At 43.6% G+C, this 12,188-nt stretch overlaps 1 protein-coding gene across 1 annotated transcript; it reads right to left on the bottom strand.

Annotated features, from left to right (window-relative positions):
* Nucleotides 1–257: 257 nt before the first annotated feature.
* ncbp1 (nuclear cap binding protein subunit 1) lies at nucleotides 258–12,056 on the bottom strand. The gene is made up of 23 exons (XM_086024544.1): nucleotides 11,779–12,056; nucleotides 10,518–10,606; nucleotides 10,175–10,275; nucleotides 9,943–10,099; nucleotides 9,773–9,880; nucleotides 9,572–9,693; nucleotides 7,410–7,479; nucleotides 7,114–7,329; nucleotides 6,326–6,423; nucleotides 5,365–5,428; nucleotides 5,156–5,266; nucleotides 4,682–4,746; nucleotides 4,536–4,598; nucleotides 4,373–4,447; nucleotides 3,733–3,836; nucleotides 3,511–3,633; nucleotides 3,293–3,395; nucleotides 2,173–2,266; nucleotides 1,967–2,070; nucleotides 1,766–1,883; nucleotides 1,213–1,356; nucleotides 638–751; nucleotides 258–556 (listed from the first exon to the last, which is right to left on the bottom strand). The coding sequence occupies exons 1-23, from the start codon at nucleotides 11,810–11,812 to the stop codon at nucleotides 443–445; spliced, it is 2,391 nt and encodes a 796-aa protein (XP_085880670.1). The 5' UTR covers nucleotides 11,813–12,056; the 3' UTR covers nucleotides 258–442.
* Between the last annotated feature and the right edge of the window lie 132 nt (nucleotides 12,057–12,188).

Raw genomic sequence — 12,188 nt, 5'->3', positions numbered from 1 at the left:
ACAACATGATGCTCCCACCACCATGTTTTACTGTAGGGCAGCTGATGAGCAGTGCCTGGGTTTCTCCACACATACCGCTTACAATTAACACCAAAAAGTTCAATCTTGGTCTCATCAGACCAGAGAATCCGTATTGACGCGAGGTGCATTTCAAACATACTTCACACACCTCATCAAGAAAGCAGACACACCTGGTTTAAAGGACTGGAGTTTTAATTCCTTTTCCAATTCCACATAAAACAAATATATAAAAAAAAAAAAAAAAAAAAAAAAAGGTGGAAGGTTCTCTATGGACTTTGAGTCCATCAAGGGCAACGACTAAAAAAAACAACAACAAAAACGGCATCGTAAATAGTGTGGTTTTTGTTTTGTTTGTTTGTTTGTTTTTTTAATGGCTAAGGGGATTCTTGATGCAAGAGCCGTAAAGTTGAGCAGAGGATTTTCAGAGTTGAAGGGCGCAAAACTGCTGATAGACAGCTAAGATGTGGTGGTCCAGCTCGGCCGTGAAAAGCAGATTTTCCAACGTGCCCATGTACTGCTGGATGGTCACGTGGTGCTGATGAGGAAGGGTAGAGTTTGTGTGAGTACTTGATTTTGCACGCCGGTGTGCATGTGTGTGTGCGTGCGTGCGTGTTACCATGAGAAAGATCTGCTGCAGCCTCTCCACGCAGTTCTTGTACCACGGCGTGCTGATGTTGACGCTGCCCGTCTCGCAGCGCACGAGGTGCTCAGTCAACAGCATGATGAAGCGCTGCCGGCCCACATGCCACAAATTGCTGTTAAGCTATGATTGGTTCCTCAAAAGATCACACAGACCTTTTATGATGGTAGCAAGGAAAGATTCCAAATGTGAAAACGACTGTAGAACAGGAATTTGAAGTGAGCGTAAAAGTCCCAAAGAAACGTCAGAAATTCGAGAAAAAACAATTATTCGTGAGACTTCATCGCACAACAAAAGAGATTAAAAAAAGTGCTGATGACCACTGAATAGGAAGAAGAAGTTAGAGTGACGTAGCGTAACACGTGCGTCCTTCGGGGGAAAAGCCAGAGGTCCAGCGTCAATGCGCACAAAGTTTCAGCGCAACTTTGATTGCACCGCAGAAACGTAGCACAAAAAGGTGACGATGACCCAAGGACAAGAAAGTGAACTTGAGGCAATTAATCATAATAAATCATGTTCCCCCCAAAGATCAATAACTTTTTGATTCTCACCTGGAAGATGACAAGGAAGAGGTTCTTCTGCTCACTCTGGGCCGACTCTACTTTCTCCTGCAGCCTCTCAATCTGCTCCTCCAGTTGACCCTCCTCGTCCTCGCTGTTCTTCTCCATGTCTTCTTCGTCGCCGCTGTCCCTCGGCTGCCCGATGCAAGCAGACACACGCGCTATGTAGTAATCTACCCGCGCACTTTTTAGGAGTAGTAACAGAGACATTCAACGGCACTCAAAAAGTTGGGAAAAACAGCATTATGTAGCTCGTCTTTGCCATATGCATCTCGTACGGGCAATTATCGTGATGATATATAATATATATCTGATATATGGTGCAGCCCTACTAGCGGTAGCACGTTATATTGAATCGGCTAACATCAATCGGTTCCCTTTAGTTGGCCATGTGCTGTTGTGGTACACGTGCACTTGACTTTCCTTGTCAAAAGAGATTGTCCATCACTAAGCTCCATAATGCCAGATTTTTCTCTTTCATACACAGAGGCAAACTAAAGGCTGATTTTCTGTCTGTGTCTTTTCTGCACGAGAGAAGACATACCCTCTTATTTTGCTGCTTCTCCAGCTTGTCCTTGGCCTCCTCCAGCTCCTTCTGGATCTTTTGCACGTGTTTGTTCATCTTGCGGATGGTCGAGTGCAGAATCTCCCAAATGTAAAGCCTGGGTCGGGTGAAAGCACGGGGAGAGAACTTGTGGAACTCCTCAACTGGGGAAGTGGATGAGGAGGTAGACCAGGTACGCACCTGGTGAACTCGTGAGCCATGTCCTGAGAGAAAAGCCAGTTGGCCACCGCAGCGCAGTCCACAATCTGCGTGCGGATCATTTTGTCCACCAGCACGGCGATCATCTAAAAGGATTCAAAAGTGCCAGAACGCGGGTTAGCCGAAACCCGCCGAGCGACGAGAGTCGCTGGGGCCTGGGGGTGGGGGGGTGGGGGAGGGCGTCTTACCTGCGGGTGGTTCTTCCACGCCTGGTAGACCACCTTGAGAATGTGCAGTTTGCCCTCATCACTCTCCGTCAGGTTCTTCAGGATCTCGTGAAACCTGCGGCGAAGACCAGCACATTTATATTAGCGAGGAGGCTTTTTCTTTTTTTCCCCATTGGCCATTTTTGAAACTATATAAAACTACAGTAATCCCCCACAAACTAGGATCCATTAACAGTTAACTATCATTCCAAATCAATTTCAGAAAACAACCCTTAAGATTTGATTTGATTTCGATCAAATGCACTCGAGTGTTTCCGAAAGATTAAAAAGCGCAAATGGATGCCTTTTGAGTGAAGTGATGGGGGGGCCTTCAATATTTGACCGCTAAACAACTTTGCATGGATGCGTTTTTATTTGTCGTGGCTCAAGGAGCTGCACGCTCACGCCTGTGTGTGTGTGTGTGTGTGCGCGCTCAAACTTCGAACACATAAATCAAAGTCAACGGCGGCAAGCAGCGACGCCATGACGGACGCTTCCTCACACACGCGCTCTCACAAAATAGTAGGTGTGGGAATCTATGGGTAGCTCACGATTCGATCCGATTCTGAGGCCTACGATTCCATTGATTTCCGATCCATAGGCGAAACGAAATGTCTGCTAACCGATGCTTTTAATGAGGATTGTGCCACTCGTGCGAGGTTTTGCTTGTTCTGCCATCTTGTCAAGCCGCAGCGCGGACATCTGACGTACAAACGCTTGCACGTCTTTTTTGTTTGTTTTTAATTTATCGATTATTGATACCTCTGAATCGATGCGGAATCTTTTTAATAAAACAAATGCAGCGAAAAAACGATTAACGTTCCCACATAGACAGACGAACACAGGGAGTTTTTTTTCCCCCACACGCGGGAAGTTTGAAGCATGCGAGGTAAAAAGGATCGAGCATGCTGTAGCAGCAGCAGCGTTAGCTTAGCGTTTGGTGGATCCCCCCTCCGCTGTCAATAATGTAATGACCATTTAAACCGAAGCCTTCGCGATTACGTAATCGCGCTGTCTCAAATCGCGATTATATTGCAAATGCAATTAATCGTTCAGCCCTACTTAGCCAGTGCCATGTTTTAAGGTTCTGAGGTGAACTTACTTGCCCAGGGCGCTGAACGAGTGGCTGAAGGATTTGGCAGCCAGGTGAAGAAGCGTCTGCAAGAAGACGTCCACCTTCAGCGGGTTGAAGCTCTCGCCTTCGTCTGCCAGGAGAGAATCGGCATAAATATCAAACGACATTTACGTTCACATAGCGGCAGCCGACATAAATCATTATAGTGTAAAAGATGTCGAATAACTGCTATGAAAACAAACAACCGTCGTCGTCTTCCTGGTTGGGGTTGGGTATGTCTTTGAGGATGGAGAGAATCTCCTCGTTGGATGCTCGGTTCTTGATGGCGTTGCAGACAGTGACTGAGACGGGGTAACCTGGCAACAACGCTGAGACAAAAGAAAAGGTCAGCTGTGAATGAAACCAAGGGGATGGAGCATGTTTCCCCATCTTTTCGGCAGCCTACTAACGACGACAAAGTGGCTTACAAGCGCTTTCGTCCGCGTATTTGTAAATGAAGATTGGCTCGGCCGGGATGAGCGCGGCGAAGGTGGGCGGGACAATTTCCACTATCCTCTGGTGGTAGGACAACCTGCATAACACACACCCGCTCACAGTTGAAACAAGACATACTATATATTGACATCAGATTTTACGTACGTACCTCTGAATCGCTATCATGTACCTTACTGAAACGATATCAACGTGTTTGGATCGTGGATTCACCTCTAACATAGTTCAATTACGTGATCTCATTTTTGCACCTCTAAGTTACAATAATTACATATTTAACAGTCAATACAAGTCTAATGTAGCGTATTTACGTCACATTTTATGACCTAATAATATAGCAGATTTAAATTATATTTCATATGAACAATTACTCATAATAATTAATATGAATAAAAACATCATTTACAAGGGCTGAACAATCAATCGAATTTGAACGGACATCGCAAAGTAGTAGTACAGTTGCTGCACAGAGCAACGCAGTGCATTAAAAGTGCTTTCACAACGTCGGGAACTTGCAAACGCACCACGCAGTATGGCATATTGTTTTTCCTTGATTACCATATTTCTTCTCACGTATCATAATTACTTATTGATATATGACAAACAATTCCATACCTCATACACTTCTCCAGAACTTCTTTGACGAATTTGGGTTTGGGTTTCTCGAGATCCAGTGTCAAACAGTCCGCCCTTTACCAACAAAACAACAACAACAAAGGGCCAATCAAGCCTGCTGACGCCAAATATCCACAATCTCCCTTTCCAAGCTATCGCTCACCAGTCATCCCAGCTCCATCGGAACTGGAAGTTGCTCAAATGGTGGGAGAACCAGTTGATGAGTCTGGAACCAGGAAGTGGGTGAGGGTGCGACAGGAGGAAAGGGGCGCGGCGCTTCAGCGCAGCCGAGTCGGAGACTTTTATTACCTGTCGATACAGGTGGTGCTCATGGTGTCCAGTCGCATGTAGAGCATCTCTGTGGCTTGGGCCAACTGAGGTGCTCAGTTAAAGAAAGCGGTCGACATGCTTTCAGCATTTGGAGATTCAGCACAGCCCCTTAAACCATTTTTCACTTCACCGAATTCCCTTGGGGGGTTGTTGGTTCAAGTACACGTCTCGCAAATGGACATGAAATGACACTTTCAACCAAACTGGACAACTTCTTACGGGGCTTTGACTTTTTTTGGGCGGCCGCTCATGGCAGACAACAAGCGCAACAAAATTTGACCTTGAGAGGAGAACGAAAGGATGACGGCAATGTTGGCCATTTGCAGTTGATCGCACACATTTGCGAGTCGAACATATTATCAATTAAGAAAAACAGACGATTCTTGCTTATGACTGAGAATTGTTGAAAACTGAACACGTAATTGACTTCTTCTCTCATATATATTAGGATACGACTTGCGGTAGCGAGCCTGGCTGGAGTTTGCAAAGTTCAATCAGCAGCGACGTGTACATGACATCAATGTGAGGCGGAGAGGGCAGCTGAAAAAGTTCTCCAAAAATCACCTGAAGGTTAAAACAAAAAAAAAAAAGAAAAAGAATTTAGTCAAAAATATGTGTTTCATGTTGGATTTTGTTTATCATAAAAAAAGAAATAAGCACACCTCCACGATATGATAGTTGAGCGGGATCTTATTTTTGCCGGGGTAGCTGAGCAACTGGGCGGCGCTGCAATGCAAACAACAAAGTCAAGGTTGTTTGCGTGTACAGTGATGCCTTGACTTACAAGTGCAATTTGTTCCGTGAGCACGATTGTAACTCCTAAAACCTGTACTTCAAATCATCTTTACCCTTTGAAATAAAAGGAAGTGCCATTGATCTGTTCCAACCCCGCGAAAAACACCAATAAAAATGGAATAGTCTTTTTAAATGAGAATCACTCTACAGTATTGCACTTTATATAAACTTAAGTAAAATATATAATAAAACAAAGACTTAAATAGTTTGTGAGTCATGATGTCGTGATTCAATGCTCACTGACATGTTCCTCCTGGTGTGCGCACCATGGCCACCAGGGGGCTGTATAATCAAAACATAGACTACACTACACTGACTGAGGAGCTTCTGCAATAGAAGTGTTTTTTTGTGGAGGATAAATAACATATGTCTGTGAGCATTGCTACATCGTCTATCTGCACTTATTGCTATTGCTGTTGTTGCAATGTCTGTTGCTTAAAGGGTGATGGTGTTTTGCATTTTGCATCAACATTCGTGGTGGACTATCGAAAGCGTCGCGGTTTGGTTAAATACAAAGTGTAGTTCTATATGTTTTATGTTTGAATTTCAATTGATAATGGCAGTAAACAGTTATAAGGACGCATTTGGCTTGCTTTTTTTTGAAGTTGTGACGTTGCATGCCCCTATTAAGCATTTGTAATTCAAATATTTGCTTGCAACCTAAAAAAAAAGAAAACAAAAAAAAAAAAAAAAATCAGCAGCACAAACAGCTCGCATCTCGGAAGACTCATAAATCGGGTCATTTGTAAGCCGAGGTACCGCCCACACACACAAGATACAGATTTCAACAAGCAAGAGTGTACAGAGGAACTACGTATAGAGGTTTACCAAGTTCTGCGCTCTCTCCAATGAGTCTTCATGATGCAGTGCAGGTTCTCCTCGATGACAAACCTCTCCACAGAATGACTGCCGGGCATGACCGGACCCTGATGGCAACATACAGCAGTCACACAAGATAATACGTAAAACACATACCCCCCTCCCAAAAAAAGCGACATAAATAAAGCATTAATGTTTGACGACAACGTGATAAATTATGGGGGCAAATGGGTCTCCATTTTTAAAGCACTACAGAATAAAAAACAAGCACAGCATGAAACATTTCCTGAAAAGCCATTCTTTTTCTTGTCACCCAGTGACACCATTAGAAAACACCTAACTTGGATACTTCTTATAAAATCACGCCAAAAAGCTATAATGCACATGAACCGAGTTAAACGGTCACAAACGACAATATGCGCTAGGGCAATTTACCGCCAGCTAAAGCTAACTTTAGCACACTTACGAAACCAGATAGAAACATCATTCCAAAAAAGAATTTGAGAGCCAAGACATGTGGCTTTCACACAGTCCCGGGTTTATCATTTACCGTTTCAATCGAAGATGTAAAAAATAGTGTCAGTGCAAGAGGAGCGCTAATTTTAATTATTAAAAAAAAAAAAGATTGGTTTTGACCATCTTCTATTCTGTTACAAAGTCGTCGATATCGTCATTGTCTACAAACGTGTATCTTAACCATGTATCACGTTCGATACGTATTCATTTTGGTCGGCAAAAGTGGGAAATCCAGCGATTGGCGGGAAACTCTCATCCCCGTATGTGCCAAAAGGGCTTACCTCTGGTGCGTCGGTGTAGTCGAACATGCGGAAGATGACGTGGGGCATGGGGTACTGGGCATTGGGCATGTGTCCTGGCGGCGTGAAGGGGGGCAGGTTGTGTTGCAGGGCCTCGCAGAGCACACTGTCGAAAGCGATGTACGGGCGCAGGATGTGACGCTCCTGCCAACGGTCCTTCTTTAGCTTCTGGATCTGCGCCCAAAGGCAGTCCAGGTACTGCCAGGAAATACTCAGGGTTGGTAACGACAAAACGTTTTGGGAGTGGGCGCGCGTTGAAACGAGATCAAATTTCTCACCTCCTCTTGTGGGTGGGGCTTCTCGGCAGTCCACACCTGAAGCATGGGGAGATGAGTCTTCACTCGCCTCCTGAAAAGAAGCGGCACAAGATGCAGATCAGTCAGTGTATCGTGTTTACAGCAAGCGGGGACAGTAAACTGCGGAAAACAGAAGAAGAGGTTAGTAAAACATATTGGGGACACTGACGAAAAACAAAATGACTGCTACAAGAACATTCAGCTACATTTATTTAGGAAATAAAAAGGTAACCATGAGAAAATACTTTAGACAAAGTTAGATTATTTTTCCCATCTAGAAAAAAAGGGTTGGGCTTTCTTCGTCTTGTGAGGAAAAAACGAGGAAAGTTGTTGGAATAAAATCACATTTTGGAGAAAAATGGTACTAATTCACCAGAGACGTGTATCTTTTTTTGAAACTTGAAAAAGTTGTAATCATGAAAGAATACAGTCCTTTTTTTTCCAAGTAAAGAATGAAGTAATTTAATGAGAATGAAATCTGGCAAAGGATAATGTCATAATTTTTTCCCTATAAGAAAGAAAGTATAAAAAAGTAATAACTGTACTAATGAGAATAAATGTGTATTTTTAGGGAAAAAAAGTTGCACTTAAGAGTAAAGAATTTGCAATCTTACAAATAAATGTTGTAGTTGCAATCTTATGAGAAATACATTTTAGGAGAAAAAGGTTTTCTCATGAGACTACGGCTACATTCACACAGCAGGGCGTGATGCCCAATTCGGATTTTTGGGTTAAATCCATTATTTTTATGTTTTATTACCTTTTATTGTTACGTTTTATTCCAAAAACAAATGTGATTTCTAACGTGAATGCAACGTGTCGGTCATGTGACACATGCGCACAAAGCACATCAGGTGACATGCACCACAAAAACGTCATGTGGCACAGTGTTTATGTACAGTGGGTACGGAAAGTAGACTTGAAATTTTGCTGCAATGACAGAAAGTGACCATTTTCAAGGGGTCTGAAGACTTTCCGTACCCACTGTAAGTAAACACGGTCGTGTGTCATTTTTTTAATCATCTCGTTTTGCCAGAGTACGGAGGAGGGAGGAGAGAGAAATATTTTGGGGAAATGAGACGCTCGCCTCTCGACCTCTATTTATTGGAGACGTCTACTAAAGGTGACATCTAATATTTAATATGACCACATATGTCAACTTTATGCTTCATGTTTCAAGTGGGATTAAATTCAAGTCAAGTCAAATTTATTTATAAAGCCCTTAATCACAGGAAAGTCTCAAAGGGCTTCACATATAAAGTCAATACCGTTCCGCAAAAACAACTTTGCAGATTTGATCTCCCAGCTCCCAGCACTGATCCGCCCACGCGGAGCGTATTTTGGGCTGCGAAGGACGTCACCGGCGGTTCAGACTCAGGTCCCATTGGAAAAAATCCAATATTTATCCAACCTAGGACCACATATGAAAGTGGCCCAGGTCTCATTTGAAAAAAAAAAAAAAAAAAAAAAGGAATTATGCCATTCAGGCCGTCATTAAAAAAAAAAAATTACAAAATCAGATACAGGTCGCATATTGGCACAAAAATCTGATCTGGGTCGTATTTGCCTGCGGTGTGAAGTTACCCAGCTTTAGTGAAGGCTTATGTCTTAAAGTCACGGCGCGCCACCGTCGGTAGGGCACGCCATTTTCCACCGCAAAACCTATGTCCAATAATTACAGTCAATTTAATCTGAGCTGCAAGATAAATGAGCTAAAAAGTTGTTTTTTTTCTTGTCAAACCTGCAGCTTTAAACACTTGCCATGGCACCTACAAAATAAAAGTCCCTACATATATTCCAGCTGTCAGGACAGCTTTATTGTGACGATGTGCCATAACAACAGTGCATGTAACTGTGCGCAATTGACATTTAAAATGACAGAATCCCATCGTGTTGATGGAGGTCCTTCAGCCTTAGAATAAAGTAACACTTTTACCGAAAGTCAAATTTGTTCGGAAAAACATGTAATCCTACAAGAGTAACATGATATTTCTTAAGATTATTCTTATATGTTATTATTTGTGTAGCCTACAGAAGAAAACAGAGTCACATTTACCTATGCTGGGAAATAGGCTGTAACATCGTCAGAAAAAAGCTGCCATTTTGCAAAGGGTGACATGCGTTTTGTTCAAGTCAAGTCCTACTTGAGATAGCCTTCAATCTGGCTGAGGAGTCGGTCCATCTCCACATCCTTCTTCTCGTAGAGCTCCTTGCCCACCCACGGCAGGCAGGACAGCACCACGTACACGAACCAATCCGACCGAACCTTGGCGCCAAAACACCCAAAAACATTATGAACCCTTATTAACTACCCACATACAGTATGACACTCCAAATGAAAATACCTGTGGTACATCTTCCTCCTGCGTAACGCTGACAAAGTTCTCAAACATGGCCACCATGGATGGAGCGGCAATCACGTGGCAGTTGACCAGGTCGGACAGGAAGCGCACCTAAACCAAACGCGTTAATAGGACGAAAAGGCCGCCGACATGGTCACGCCGCGCTATGTTACCAGGTAAACGGCCTCATTGTAAAGGTTGTTCTTCAGAGTCTCCTTCAGCTGCCGGATCATGGCCTCGACAAACTCGCCGCCAAAGTTGTAGTTCCTGGCGTTGAGGAGGCCCACCAGCGTGGTATACACGGTGAGCTTCTCGGGGAGGAGGCGAGCCCTGCGGACGCGAGAGAGCCGACGATGACAACTACTACGCTAAGTGCGCGTGTGTGAGTCGAGGCATTTTACTTACACTGCACATAAAATGCGAAGGATTTTGTTCTTGTAGTTGGGAAGGTCAGCCTCCAACACGCCGGCAAGCCCCTCCAAGTTGCTCTCCAAGGATGACTTGCTCTGGCCAAACAAACATCACAGCAATTACTGCTGTCCGCTCAAGCATAATATGGCTCCCAGAATACATCTCGAAAGTAATAATATCTCTAAACACAACTGCACTCTGGAGGACAACTGGAAGTTATTTGGAATCTCATCTCATCTAATCCCACAAGGGAAACTGAACAGAGCTTAAGTTTGCATAGCAGGTTTGCAAGTATCCCCGCTGATGTGCAACATGACTTCCAGCGCAAAACAGTTACCTTTTCTCCCACATTGCATATCAAAGACTCTAGGCTGTCCTCAATCTCGGTGGGCTCGGAGGTTCTCCTCCTCTTGTGATCCTGGCCTCCTGTTGGTTTCACATTGGAGCAGACAAAAACAACATTTTACAGGCATTGAAAACCGCTAAACCGTTGTTACTTGTGCCCTAGCGTAATTTTGACTCGTGTCCCCGACTTCTGCCCTTGTGTGCTTGTGTCCTGGTGGACTTGGTTCCTTGTCCACTTGTGTCCTGGTCGACTTATGCTCTTGTTTGCTTGTGCCCAAGTGTACCTTTGTCCTCGCGTGCTTCTGTACTGACATGGAGTTGTGTCCTTGTGTATTTGTCAACTTTCATCCTGACATCCTTATGTTTCAGTGGACTGGAGTCCTACCATCGTTTGAGCAAATGTACTTGGGCCCTTGCTAAACTGTGTCCTGGCAACCTCATGTCCTAGTGGACTTGTATCCGTGTCTACTTTTGTCCGAGGGGAGTTGTGTCCTTGCAAGCACGTGGACTTGTGTTGTTGGCTACTTGTGTCAGAACATCTTTGTGACCTTTTCTACATGTCTCCTAATAACGTTCACTAGCGGTTGGTAGCAGTCACCGACTTCAATTTTATCTTAAGTGGATAAGCGGTATCGATAATGGATGTGAAACATATTGCGTTATTTTGGACGTGATTAGTTGGAAGCCATTGGCCTTTTATACAATTATAGTTTGGGATGTATTTAGGTTTTGAATGTAAGCAATTACATGCATTTCTTTGGGGGTGGGGAGACCTTTACTCGCTACTATTATTATCCAGGCGAGGGTTGAATGTACTTTACCGTCATACAAACAAAATTAATTCATTTTCGTATTTGAAATTTGACGTTTGGTGCATTGGCGCTATGAGCAAAACGCGGATATATGCTGACTGTTTCTTTTATCGGGTATAAAAACAAGACAAACGTTTAATTAAATAAACCTATGATTGCCTCCTATGCTGCTCGAGTTAGAGCTAACTCAAAAGCTAAAAACATTGCTAACAACGACACATAAGGTCAGCATTGTGACTACGCGTGCAAAGTAGTGGAAGAGAATAAGAACGAGCAGTGATATGTTATGCGTATTTCCTGTCATTTTCTTCCCATAGGTGATTTACAAACAAATGAGCAGCGGGAAGACGAATTACAACAAATACAAGTGGCTACTTGCCTACTAGCCGCAATTCATTTGCCCCAACGTGGAAAATACGACGACGTCAAACTCAAACTTACCATCATAGGAGTCGCTATGTCGTCTCCTGGACATGTTTTAATCCGCTTTGCCGTTAATAGTGAGCGGGGAAAAAACAAAACAAATAAATGTAGAGTAAAACAGGAAAAGGCGCCTTCTCACGTAAGTGTGTGCATGAAATTGCCTAGCTTAGTTTAGCCGGCCAATTCAAGTGAGGCACATTTCCGGTAGCGGGAGGCCCAATCCGAATACCCACACTTGCACGCTACGTTCTTCACTGAAGTGCACACCTACAAGAGCACAAAGGTGTTCGAGGGGGTGAATTAAAAAAATTGCAAAATCGGAACACTTTGTGTGACGTCATCGATGTATGCCGGTGCGTCAGAAGGTTGCTAGGTACGGCAGGTAAACTAAAACAAAATACATCGTAACCCTTGATTTTGGTTAAAAC

Source organism: Filicampus tigris, chromosome 2 (genome assembly GCF_054856515.1).
Source record: "Filicampus tigris isolate MCC_2025a chromosome 2, RoL_Ftig_1.0, whole genome shotgun sequence".
NCBI classification, from domain to species: domain Eukaryota; kingdom Metazoa; phylum Chordata; class Actinopteri; order Syngnathiformes; family Syngnathidae; genus Filicampus; species Filicampus tigris.
The sequence above is the reverse complement of the archived record's forward strand: the minus strand, read 5'-3'. Positions and strand labels throughout refer to the sequence as shown.